The sequence below is a fragment of the Balaenoptera ricei genome, chromosome 14 (genome assembly GCF_028023285.1).
Source record: "Balaenoptera ricei isolate mBalRic1 chromosome 14, mBalRic1.hap2, whole genome shotgun sequence".
Lineage (NCBI taxonomy): Eukaryota > Metazoa > Chordata > Mammalia > Artiodactyla > Balaenopteridae > Balaenoptera > Balaenoptera ricei.
In genome coordinates, this window is record NC_082652.1 from 74,849,222 (window position 1) to 74,862,992 (window position 13,771).

The 13,771-nt window shown below is 39.0% G+C and overlaps 1 protein-coding gene across 22 annotated transcripts in view; it reads right to left on the reverse strand.

Annotated features, from left to right (window-relative positions):
* Positions 1–972: 972 nt before the first annotated feature.
* TCF4 (transcription factor 4) overlaps positions 973–13,771 on the reverse strand; it is a 355,534-nt gene continuing 342,735 nt past the window's right edge. For 17 of the 22 annotated variants that reach the window (XM_059895588.1, XM_059895581.1, XM_059895582.1 and 14 more), the window contains 5 exons: positions 10,500–10,635; positions 8,716–8,878; positions 5,272–5,501; positions 4,637–4,777; positions 973–4,441 (listed from right to left, as the gene is read on the reverse strand). In XM_059895588.1, the coding sequence (XP_059751571.1) occupies positions 4,641–4,777; positions 5,272–5,501; positions 8,716–8,878; positions 10,500–10,635 (666 nt within the window). In that variant the 3' untranslated portion in view covers positions 973–4,441; positions 4,637–4,640. Of the gene's footprint in view, positions 4,442–4,636; positions 4,778–5,271; positions 5,502–8,711; positions 8,879–10,499; positions 10,636–13,771 lie in introns of those variants that run through there. The other 5 variants (XM_059895593.1, XM_059895586.1, XM_059895585.1 and 2 more) reach the window with 2 other exon arrangements.

The following is a 13,771-nucleotide window of genomic DNA, read 5'->3' on the forward strand; positions in this document are numbered from 1 at the left end:
GGTGTAACTGTTTATCTTTTTTTTCTTTTTTTTCAATGTTTTCCCTTTTTTTCTTTTTTTAACAATTTTTTTTTTAGTTTTTAATGCTGCAGCTATGTGTACAGTCGCAAAAAATTTCCCCGCTGCGACCTACAACTAAAAAAAAAAAACAAAAACAGAACAAAAAAAAAAAACAAAACAAACAAAAAAGCTACCATACAGTTTCATCTCAGTAACACATGGTAAAATAACATCTTTTAAATAGTAAAATAAAGTAACAAACTTTTACTCATAATGATTCCAAAAATCTACAAAGAAGAAATATTCAGAATCTGACAATTTTTTTTTGTAATATTCATGGTATAAAAGGATTGCTCCTGCGAAAAATAAGCCAAATATATTTTTTATTTTTAAATTTAGTTTTTTTCCTACTAGGGTGTACTACAGTCTATTTTATAGCAAAAAGAGCACTAGACAAACAAAGCTTTATAACAAAAAGCCAGGCACTGATACATGGTAAATCTCTGCTTTTTTTTTTTTTCTTATCTTCACTTAATTGCATCACAAGTAACAAGAATGAAAAAGGCCACAGTTCATATATTTTCACCATTACATATGTCTATAATACTTGAAATGAGTATGGCAAAACCAGCACTGCACAAACATGAGTCCACTTCAAGTCCCATGAGAAAGAGCATGTCTCTAAAGAAAAACAAACAGAACCAAAGCAAAATAAAAAGAGAGGCCTAAAGGCCTTGGTGCCCCATTGTGTTGGAATTCCTCATATGCCATCTTGACTTTTTTTTTTTGTTTCCAGTCAGCCAGCAGACTAAATTTTTGTGCTTGTTTATGCTGAAATCGTTTCATTCCTGACTCAAGTTCACTTTTGGACACAGATCATATTCTGCCTGTTGGATCCAAGACGAAAATCCTCTTAACCCCAAGTCTTGGTTCAACACCCTCCCGCACCGCCCCCCCCCCCCAAATCCCTCATCAAAATAAAGATCACAAATAAAAAAAAAAAAAATCAAGAAATAGGAAAAAGCGAAAAACAAAAAGGAATCGGAAGACTGAATCAGAACCAGTTGCGTTACTGGGTGGACAGACAGTTGTATACACATTAGTGTTCCTTGCAGCTACACAGAAGACAAATGGGAAAAATGTCTAGATGAACAGATCCCTATTCTGCATATTCATAAATTACTTGAATGTGGAGGTGGATCAACTATTCCAAGTTGCTTTTAAAGTCCAAGTCTCTGAAACAGATCCCCAGCCTAAGTATCACCATATACATAGTGTAGTATGGACCCTTAGGAAATTTTTGTATAGTACTTTAATCCTAACTGTCTTCTGCTAAATTGCATTAGAAAATACAGCGCAGGATACCAATACCTTACCTGGGTTTGATAATTACAAAAGAACAAGAAAAAAAAAAAAAACACACTAAAAAGGCCACATTCCCTTTCATCTTTTTCTTCTTTTTAATGGGGATACAACCCAATGAATATGGATAGGTGCAGATGTTTCTCCACCAAGCAAAAAGTAGTGAGCAGCTTTTGGTGGCCGTTAGAAAGTTTTTCGCTTATTTCCAAAGGGAATTCCACAATAGAGGTATTACATGACTGATTAATGAATGCATCAAAGCTGGTGAACAATAAATTGCAGCTTTTACTCTGTTGGACTGAGAACAAAATATAAAGCACCAATTTAAAAAATAATCCAAGAACTACGATTTAATTTCTTTTTTGCTTTGTTTACAGATTTGAAAAACTTTAAATCAGCTCTATGAAAGCACCTTGATGATAACGTGTATCAAAAGTGCCAATCTTAAAATGTACATCAATGCAGGGAGTGTTTCCAGTTCCCTAAAGAGTAAACACCATATTTTCTTCTATACACTTATCCTGAATGTGATCAGAGGATACCTGCTTCCTATATAATATTGTTCCTAGGGATACCCGCCTTGATAGAGTATACAAAATGAGTGCAGAATGTACCACTAAAAGGAAATCTTCAACATACTGAGGGTACAAGTACACACAGTTTCCATTATTCAGGAGGAGGGGAGAGTATACAATATTGTCTTCCATGCCCTTCTTTGAGCCCCTTTGTTCGTTCATTTTCACAGGGTAGCCTCAAAATAACTTTTCATGAAGTCTGATTTCTGCTACTCTAAGGTTTTAATCCACCTCCACATTTTAGGAACTTATCAACAAATTAAACAAAGTATTTTAGTTTTATCACTACTGAACATATTTACAGTTTTCAACACACACACAGCTAATCAAAATGTTTATGGGTTTGTAAAAGATGACCACGTGGTAACTATCTTATTTGTTCTTACATTTTCAGAAATGAACATAAAATTCAGATTCTTGTAGCTCACTATTTCATTTCAATGAGACGGTTTTTAAACCACACCGTTTAAAAAAAAAAAAAGGAACAAAAACCGATACAATGTATTAAAACACATAATAACAAGAGTCTACATGTAAAAATATAACTTTTACATACACAATTTCAAAATAATGATACGTTTGCCATTTGTTGCATAAAATTTACAAATGTATTTCATTACTATATAACTGGCAAAACAGGAGAACAGATGGAACATTTAGACCATTTCGATGGGTTTATGGCATTTACTCAGTGCTGATAGGTGGAAAAACTACTTGAACAAGGGATTTTTTTCGTAATACATGCCAAGATTGTGTGGCTGTAAAAATAGAAATGAGTTAGAGACAAAAGGATGTTGACAAATACTTAACTAGGAGCACTATTTCTTTACTGCACTATACACCAAAGTCAATCATTATAAAGATTCACGATGGAAGTTGGTTCAATTGTGCCCAGACGTCAAAGCTAGCTATCTGATGAGTTGCTGTGCCATAGCTTGATCTATGTTTCTATCAAATACGTTAAGTATAAACTTCATTCATACTGGCCAGAGAAATACTGCACTACCCCTCCTCAAGAAAGTGCAACTTAATGCTTTAGGACTTATAAGGCTTGTTATAACGCTGCATGATGATTGAATATTGGCATTTTATTTTTCAGACGAAGGAGGAGGCAGTTAAGTCATCTGCATCTTAGTAAACCCATTTTGAAAAAAAAATCAAGAAAGCAACAAAATCAATCAGCTCTGTCACACTACTTGCAATTTTCTCATTGGATGGTCGTTGAACTTCACTTGTTTTTTTTGTTTTTGTTTTTTTCCAAAAATCTGACCATGTATTCAGAAACACCTCACTGCACACTACTTCTGGCTACACATGTAGGTAACGCTTTAATCATTTTGTTAAATCACAGCCACTTTGATTATGTTATGTTTCCGATGATATAAACATTGGAAGGCACAGTGGTAACATTGTAGCATTCTAACCTTGTACCTCTGAAAATCCCAGAAGAGGGTCACAAACGCAACATTACAATTCAGACAAACTCTTTTTGCCCGTGTCTTGGTAATGCTGCTTGTTAATATCTACACATGATGTGACTTTTAAGTCCTGTGTTCCCAAAAGACTGAAGAAACAACTTTCTACTTATTTATGAATGAAAAGCAACATCAGGGTCAGCATTTCATCCTGCACTACCCCTCCGGAAGCAGAGTTGGCACTACAGGTTATGAGAACAAACCGGGGAAAGGGACAGAAATAAGACCAAAAAAAAAAAAAAAAAAAAATCCATATTTACAGTAAAATCTTTCTTTTAAAAAAGTTAATCAGTACTATTTTTTTACAGGAGAAAAAAGTCTGAAACAAATGAACAAAAGCTTACCATAGTCACTAAATTTTTAATATATATTTATATATATATTTATATATATATTTGTCATAGGTCTATAAGATCCATCTGTTCCTCCTACCCTAAGGAATGGCTAATGTCATCACTTCGCTGTCATCAGGATGTTTGCTGGTTTTGTTACGAGGGCAGCCGAGCTTCCCTTATTCGATATCCGGTAATTATAAACACTAGCTGACTTGAATACCAACAAAAACGGTCATGTAGTTTTCTTCAGAAGTACACTTTTTCATTATTGCAAGTTTACAATTTTTTTAAATTAAATATTTTTTTTTCAGACTTACAAATTAATTATATATTTTTTTTTTTCCAAAAGAAGTTTAGGCACAAATGCATTGTTCCACAGTGTGGAAAGATTGCCATTCAGTCTCTGGGCTGCGTCTCAGCCTGCACATACTGCTTTGAACATTCTGAATGATATGTTAAAGAGAGTCATCCCCCAAGTTGCACTTTTTTTCTTTCTTTTTTTTTTTTTGTTTGTTTTTCGGTTTTTTGATCATTGGGAATGCTGAAACCTCTTGCGTCTGCGATTCATAACTACTCAGACTTGTCTTATATTACAAAAAAAGGGGTTAAGGACAAGTGTTTATGTGGGTTTAAGATAATACAGCTGTTAAGGAAGTGGTCTCTTGTATTAATGAAGCAATGTGGCAACTTGGACCTGAGAAAGAAGAGAGAAAGATGAATTAATACGTTTATAACAGAAAAAAGGAAAGCTTTTATTTTTAAACTTTTTTTTTTTTTCCCAAGGGGGAAAAAAAAATCTGTGAATTTGGGTCAAATATGGCTTTCATGGCTGATGCCTTGGTGAGAGTAACAAAGGAAAGCTTTCAGAAATGGCTGAAAACAAACTTGCCCTTTTACATCTGTCCCATGTGATTGGACGCGTCTCCCATGCCGGGGTGAGGCCCCGCCAAGGAGAGCGGGGGCGGCTCCGAGGACACCTTCTCCTCTTCCCTTCTTTTCAGACATGCAGCTTTCGGATTCAGATTCCTTTCTGTGGAAGAGGAAAGCACAGAGCATTTAGGTCACACTCAGGGCTTCTGGTCCAGGGCAAGTGATGCACCGTTTCTGTGGGTCTGTTGATCCTTTCTCTCAGTTTCTACCTTCCAGAACAAGAGGACCAGTTAGGAAAATGCACACTACTGCGATTCATTTGCTCAGTGGCTAGTAAAGGTCGAACTCCCTGGTGAAACTGTGCAGTCACTTTACAGTCTGAGAAAGTTGGTAAAGCAAACGTACCCAGCTCCGGTTACTGAGAGGACCTATGGAAACGTCCTAAGGCGGTATCAGTTATAAGAAAAATCCCAGGATTCAGTTACGGGAGAAAGGGGAGCTGCCTCATAGACTTAGATGAGGTTGAAACAGTGATCCTGAAGGATGCCTAAGAGTCTACTCTCTGCTCCCGCTCAAGGCCGCCAGAGCATCTCTGCTCTCTGCAGCGGCATGCGACCGTGACCTCTGCACGGAGGCCAGCTCGCCGGCACTGACCTCGGACTTGCTGCTCCAGGCTGAGGATGACGGCCACGGCCTGGTGGAGGATCAGGAGCTTGGTCTGGGGCTTGTCACTCTTGAGGTGCAGCTGCACCATACGGCCCAGCTCCTTGAACGCCTCATTGATGTCGCGGACCCGCAGGCGCTCGCGGGCGTTGTTAGCCATCCTCCGCTCCTTCTCCCGCTCCGCTTTCTGCTCCGGTGTCAGGTCTTCGTCATCGTTATTGCTGTGGGACAAAAGGGAAAAACGTGACATTTTCCAATGGGGTGGGGAAGAAGACAGTTCCTAAATTGCTTTTGTTTTCTTTCTGAGTTTTCAGGGAACTTTTCCATCTCAAGATCTTGTCCTGGGCAGAATTTTCCATCCACCTGGGCTTGGCGTTGCTTTAGGTGGCTGTTGACAGTCCCTAACGCCAGACATTTGATGTCTCCTGGACATGAAACGCAAATCCAACAGGAGAGGTTCGAGTTGGGGCCCCGAGTGCACCATATGGATGGAGGGGAGCAAAAAGGAAAACATAGCTTTCATCCCTAAGGTTACGCACGGCAAAGCAGAGCGTTGTCAACTTCAGCTCAAGCTACACTTCAGGACCATGATTCAGAAAGCGTTTTAGACTGAAGCTGTTCTTTTTAAAAAAAACTTTCATACTGTGACATCCAAAACCCAAGGAGAACCAGGGATTGAAAAACGATGTGGATAGGTCGAAATTAAGACGATGCAGCTCAAACAGGATTAAGAAGGTCCTACATTCAAGACAACAGAGCAATGGGAGTAAACACGGGGGCCTGTTGTCTATTAACCAGCTTGGAAGGCTTGGTCAGTCCACTTAATGTATCTGAGTCTCGCTTTTTCCATGTATGAAATAGAAAGGTTAGAAAAACATCATCTCCATGGCCTTTAACATTATGGATGTTTATGATTCCCCAGACAAGTTGGGGAAACCTGAGTTGACATGAGTTCTAGGCAAAACAAACCCAACCCAACCCAAACACTTACTGGTTATCAATACCCATGATCTCATCATGAGTCAAAAATGAAGCCCAAAAGCTCATCCCTGATTATGAGAACAGAGATATTACATGATTCATATCAAAGGCATGGTTGGAGCCAGGAGTCTGGAAAGGGAAGATAACTTCTGTTTCTGGGTGTCATGCTGACAAATTAGAAACTTTTGAATGGGGGGGCAAATAGGAAGATGAGCCACCTGGAAAGCATGTCACATCAGGAAGATCTCATGGCGTCAAGGCTTCAAATAATTCCTGGGCAATCACGTAAAAAAGAGAGGTGTGGAAAATGTCTCAGGAAAGCAGAACAGAACAGAACAAAGAACCCTGAGCGGAACAGTCTGAATTAACATGAGCAAGAACCGTTTTTGAGTATGAGAGATATAAAAAATGAAGTAAACTTCACTCAAAAGCAAGAGAGTCTTCCCTGCAAGAAACAATATGGAGGTGACCATCCATAAGGATGTTAACCTAGAGATCTGAGCACTGACCCCAAAGACCATCAAGGTGAGCCTCTACTTTAAAATTCCATGAATCTGAAAGGATCACAGAATAAAGATGTTAATCACAACCTTTCAGAGCTGGAGGAACACGTGGGAAGTTATCTACTCAATTCAATGCACACTTAGTGAGTATTGGCTTAAAATGTATAGCTTCGAATCTTCCACTGTGGAGAATGTCTGGGTAGCTTCCAAATCGCACTAAGGATCCACTACGATGGAGAAGCCCCAGTCAATCAGAAATGGAGTGGATTCTTGGGTTCCAGCACATGCTGCTCATAAAGATGACGTAAGTAAGCCAAGAACACTTATAAAGGAGGCAGACACCAAAGAAAGATGCTGTAAGACTTGGCTTGTCTTCCTGTAGGTTAAACTCCCTTCCAGATGGGACTGTCTGCCTCGAATGTGTGCTGGTGAACGCGCAACTAAACTGAACCCATCGGAAAGTGCTCTCTTTCTCTGCCCTCTGATTCTCCTCCTCATTTCCTTGCCGGTTCTGCTCTCTCCCACCCGTGACCTCTGCTGATGCCAAGGAAATCAAGATTGCTATTAATTCACACCCACATTCTGACACACAAATAGGACGTAATAAGTGAAAAGAGAACAGAGTTGAGTTTCTGCTCATCCCATCCTGAAGTTAAAAATCTGGGTAATGTTTTTACACATCAAACATATGCCACACCTTTTCCAAAGTGGGCCTGAAAATGGGAATTTGTTTTCCAAGGGTATTCAGGCCAATAATGAATGAGAATTGGTTAACCTCTGATAAATAAATTGGTTATGCGAAGAAAACTGCCTAGATTTGGAAAGTCTCGCCTTACAACACGGTTTTGGGGGCCTAAGTAAATGTCAAAACAGCGACCTTTTAAAACAAGGTTCTTAACAGCGAGTTAAAATGTTGTATTGAAATGTCAAAGAATCCATTGATATGCATGCGTTATGACCACTAGTTAAATTACCAAGAGCTGACTGATCTAACAGAGAAGCTGGTAAGGATGTGAAAGGCCCTTCTTGGGATGTCTTACCAATGTGGCCAAGTCAGGAAACTCTGTAGCAATGGTGAAAAGGGGTAAGATAGAAGCTTCCAGAATTTCTGAAACTGTGGTAGAACTTGTAATAAGGTTTATCTCAATAACTATAAAGGCAATATGAAAAGGCAGCATGCCCTTAATTCCTAAAGGACGCCAGGTATAACCTTGAGAACGATAGCCTTGAAAAGGGAGGTATCGTCTTAGTACAATTCATTTAATTTGCAAATAAAAACCATCCAAGGGAACTGAGGTAAAGAACATGGGTGTCACGATACTCAAAAAACAAAAAAACAAACAAAAAAACCCCATCTGATTATCAGATTAAAGTTCAAGGAGATAGATTCTAATTTAAAGATATCGGGGACTTAAGAAAACCAACCAGAAGCTATTTTCCTGCAGTTGCATTTTCTGCCGAGAGAAAAATAAATGAGCAATTTAGGTATTGCTCTTATATATATCAACATGTTAGAATAAAGCTGGGAAATCAGTACTTTCTCACTTTTGAGGTAAGAAAAAAGTTACAGTTGCACATACATCAATTGAGCTTTCAATAGAGCTAAGCTCTCTTTTTAGAAATATTTTCCAAAGAACATTTATGACCAAATTTGTAGAATAAGTATAGTTTTACAAATCGACTGCTTGCATTTGAATCAGTTACAAATTGTTTTTGCCGTGTGTCATTATTAGCACTGGGTCCAAATTCATAAATGCAAAGACATTTTTGGCTTTCCTAGAGTACAGGTATCTCAAACGATACTTTCGTACCTCTAGAGCAAGCCTTTCATTTTCTTTTCAGCTGCAGATTTACCTGCCAGGAAAAAACTGAATAGTTTCTTCCTGTTCTGTTCACTTCATCAAAGTCCAATAAAGGAATTAAATGAAGCGACAGTATTATATACTGTTACCTAGATCTTGACCTAGTAATGGATTTGATATCCTTCTTGTCGTCATCTAATTTCTTGTCCTCGGAAGATTTCGTGTCTTGCAGGTTTTCATCGCCCTCGTCATCGGATTTGATCTCAGAGCTGCCGGAGGAGACACTCTGGCCCTGCAATCCTGGTGGCATGCCTGCAGAAAAAAAAGAGAACAGGTGACACGGCCACCAAAGCCTCAAGGCACAGACACGCACACCCCAGACTGGAGAGCTGCCAAGCTATACAGTTCAGACTGCCGAACTGTGTGATCTGTCACTTTTTTCATGGTCTTTGGTGAAGTTTCAAAAATGCACCTGCAGAAACAAGTTTTCCCTGCATTGGCTCTGAGGTTAAATTCTATTTTGCAATCTTTTGGAGTAGACGGTAATTTCACTGTCTACAAAACATCAACTTAATTGCAATGAAAATCATAATCATGAAAATCACACACCTCAATGTTCTGATTAAGAACCCAAGTAAATATCAGCTATTATATTGAGTTTCTTCCATATGCAATGATTTAATAGAAAAATGTCCTTAAAATATAATTCCCAGGGAGTGCGCTAAATATGTACAGTCAAGACTTCAATAGATACTCTAATGATATTCTGAAATTAGGCTTCTCTTATCCTCAAGGAGTAACCAGCATTTAAAAATGGTACATATGGAAAGCAGCTACTGCTCAATGAAGACATTTCTAGCTCTACCACTGCTCAACTTTCCAAGATCACAATATATTTTAAAACGTGACCCTAATGTAATCATTTACTTCTAAGGTAGAAGCGTGTCTATTTAGTGTTTCCTTCTATTTGTAATCTGTATAGTCTAGAACTTTATCACTCAAAATCTGGTCAGTGGACCAGGAGCACCCTTATCCCCTGGGAGCCCATTAGAAATGCAGGACCCCAGATCAACTGAATCAGAATTGGCATTTTAACAAGATCCTCAGGTCCTGTTTGTGCACATTAAGAAGTGTTGATCGAGGACAGAGAAAGAAAACCCAAAGGCTCTTTAAAAGAAAGGGCCATCGAAGTATTACTATTCAATGAAAAATGGCAGGCATACCCACATATATAATTAACGTTCAAGATTCTTACAGTGCTTAACAGGTGGACAAATGCTTATACATATTATTCATTCTTGTGTCACTGTTATCATTTTTATTCTCAACGTGAGGGGAATGAGGAGATGTTATGTAAGCATTTTGGGGTCACCTGGCCAGCCAGTCGCACAAGGACCCTGGGACCCAGGTCTTGCCCCTGCGGCACAGCTACCTGGGGTCCTGGGAAGCCAAAAGGAGACAGTGGTACGAGGCAATGAGGACGGGGCTTGATGACTCAAGAGCGAAAATCATCCAAGTTCCATTTTTTGAAATGTACCTACATTTCCTTCCATCGTAAGCAACAAAAACCATTTCCTTCCTTCCTCTTCATTTGGAAGCATCGCTGTCAGGCTACAACTAACCACATTAAAGGATCTGAATGAGCACAATGTGGAAATAGCTAAAATCACATTTCCTCTCATCAGTCTGTGGTCTCATTCCCTGCTGCAATAGGAGCAGGATTTCCGAGGATGCTGGAGCAAAACAGTTATACTGAAGAAACACAATTAGCCAGCTACGTTTGAAATCCTTTCCCATTTACTTACCGTCTTTGTATCAAAATGGATTCTTGGTGATGTGTCAGTGCTTCCTGAGGGATGAATGAGTAAGCATGGGATCCACACGGGATCTATTGTTTCAGTGAGGTCAGAAGCGCCCGCGGAGGCGGACCTACCTCTGTAAGGGTCCTGGGGTGGGTTCAAATCAGGGGACGTTGCAGACTGCACAGGAAGCTGTGGCACGGGCACCTGGTTTGGGACAAGAGAATGGCTGCCCCTCAGGGCCACGCCATCTTCACGATGGGCCCCAACCTGAAAGGGCAAGAGGAACCGTAGAGTTTAGTGGGAATCAGAGGCGTGACGGCTACTTCCAGGGCAGCAGGGACCCAAGGAAGGGAGACTAACCTTTGAAAAACAATACTCCCAAATGCATTTCACTAGAGGGCGCTAAAGGACCACGCATGCACCTAGAGTACCCAGCAAAAGACACTTTAACACTCAGTAAGATGCTGTGCTATACATCCAGTGACAAATATGGCAGAGTAGCTCAGGCAGGTAAAACGTCAAATTGTCTCCCAGGGTGCTGCAGCGGAGTGCACTGATTCGTACCCATCTGTCTTCTATCATGTCCGCCAACAGATCTGACAATTATCTTAATGCCCATATGCTTAATTGTGGGCTTCTCAATTCCCCCATTGCTATCGGAAATCCTACAGGAATTTCAATTTGGCATTCGACTTTCATTTCAGGGGATAAGATTCTCAGGCCTGCCATTTTTTTTTTTTTTCCATAATGCCAGCTAAGCCACTGACAGCGGAAGCTACAGCAGTATGGGACATAGCCCCTGCTCGGTACAAATATAATAAAATGTCACCTGGCTTTCCAAAACTGGCAGCCCATTCCAAATTAATGTTTACTGTATTTCATCAGCTGCTGAGTTCCAAATCCAAAGGGGGACCGTTTCTGCCAATGCCACCATACCGGAAAATGTACCAATAAAGGTTTTATTAAACACACCAGTAATGCCATCATTGCCATGCAAAGATGTTTGGACATTTTTCCATATTTTTTTTTCACTATTCTGATCCTAGAAAGACACCATATTGTAAACACTCTCTATGCTTCCAAGAACAAAATTATAGAGTACAGCATGATGACTTGGTCTGAAAAAAATACTGCTGAGCTTTTTATTAACTACTACTACCTACTCTGGGGTCCAGAGATGTTGACCTTGTGGCATTGAGACAGCAATCACTGACTTTATAGTGTACACCTTCAAGTAAGACCAGTAAGCATTTTGCAAACCAAGAGGAACATGAGTAGCATTTTCAACGGCATTTCCAGGTAGTTATTTTCTTAGCCTATTGTTAGGTGAACACAGGACAGTGGTTCTAACACTAAAAATATTTATCCATGAATTTATACGGCTATGAATCAAAAAGTGTAATTTTTTCCCAATCCTAAATCTGAAACCACGAAGCAGAATCGTCACTCTTTTGCTACCCAGTGTTTTAAAAGAGTATTTCCACAAAGTGCAACAATAATAAGAATCTGAACAAGCAACAATAAAATTCACAGAACCAAATGAAGCATGTGCTATCTAAAGGCAGCCTAGTATAAAGTGTCACCTTTATATCCTCCAAAACAATACAGAAGAAAATAATTCAGGGAGAGGGAGGAGGATCATATAAATCTTTCTAACTGCCCAGATTCAAAATACAGCAAAAATAAAACCATTATATATAGAATGGACAAAAAACAAGGTCCTACCGTATAGCACAGGGAACTACATTTAGTATCCTGGGATTAACCATAATGGAAAAGAATATGAAAAAGAATGTACAGCTGAATCACTTTGCTGTACAGCAGAAATTAATACAACATTGTAAATCAACTACACTTCAATAAAATAAATTTTTTAAAAAGTTAAAACAAAATACAGCAGGAATAGCAAAGGATTTAAGGACTCAGGGGCATCAGGACGTATAAATGAATGTTGTAGCTGAGAGATCTGGGGAGCCCAGTGTTTTCTGCTACTCGGGTGTCCGTTTGCCTTCCCAGAACAACCTGAACGGTGGTCATTCAGTGTCTATGTGGATGCTTCAAATATATTAAGACCCTGATTATCTCGCAAAGCAGCTCACTCCATTTTCACCACAAGTTGGCCTCCTTGTACATTCCACCCACTGGTCCTAGATTCAACTTCTGGAGTTCCATGGAATAAGTGTCAGCCCTTCTCACATATTTAACACCATTGCCATGCCACTCCCATTTTTCATCTGTAACTGAAGCCTAATCTTTTATAGGTAGACCATGCCCACCCAATTCCCTTCAACCATTTCTCACTCTTTGTATATTGTTTTCATTTTCCTTCCAAACCAAAGAGTGGTAGCTGTTTTCCATTTTTAGATCTGTGCATTTAGAAGACTGATTCAGTCAATGATTATCCTTTCAATCTAAGATGTCAACGTGCAAGCATGAATTTTATAGGCCCTGATCAAATGGTAGCTCTTTAAGACTGTCAATCAATGTTAACCTAAATAATTACCCAAGTGTTGATTCAGTTACTGGCATTCCCAATGGATTTCATTTCTTTCCACAAAGGATGATTCTAAGTTGGAATCACTGAAGGTAACCACGGATTTGAGCACAGCAGAGATTCTCGTACTCTCCTTCTATTTTAGAGTCATTCTATTAAAATCCTCAAGCCTTCTTTGTGGGCAGCTACGATGCAATTCAAGGTTAATATTTTGCTTTTGAATTAAAATATATTCAGTTATTAATCCTGAAATTTCTTTTTTTTTCCCTTCTAGACACGTTTAGCTTTTAAAAGAGGATAGAAGGACCCACAACCAATGACCTTTCTATTTTCTTTCCCTCAACTGTAAATGAAAGACAGTGCAACTGAGTGAAAATTATACAATAATGAGAATTAATATGTATATTATAACTGTAACTGGTCTTTGTTTACTGTGTAATCATGGGTAAGTTGCTCAAATCCAAAATGGAGAAAATAACATTGGAAGTTACAGAGAGTAAGTTCCAGGTTTATTGCAAGGAGTAGCAGTATGCGTGACAGCTAGTACACAAAGGTACACAATAATTATTTATATTGTTAGGTGTTCCAGCTGAAAATACTTGCATACTACGTAAAAATAAAAGTCTACATAGTTCAAGAAACCTTAGAACTCAAGCTACTTTCACTTACAATCCTCTTTGCACTCTGTCTCTATTTTGTTCATATCCATTTGATTTTAAATCTTTCTCCTGCAGAATGACAGTAAAATCTTAAATGATCTGTAAGTATGTTTGAGAAGATAGTTGTTCCAACTAGGTTTTTGGCTTTTAGCCACGCATGTTAGCTAACTTTATTTTCTATAGATCATCTCAAATAATACATCATTTTCCACAAAGGAAGTTGGAAACAATGTTATCCTTGATTATGGAA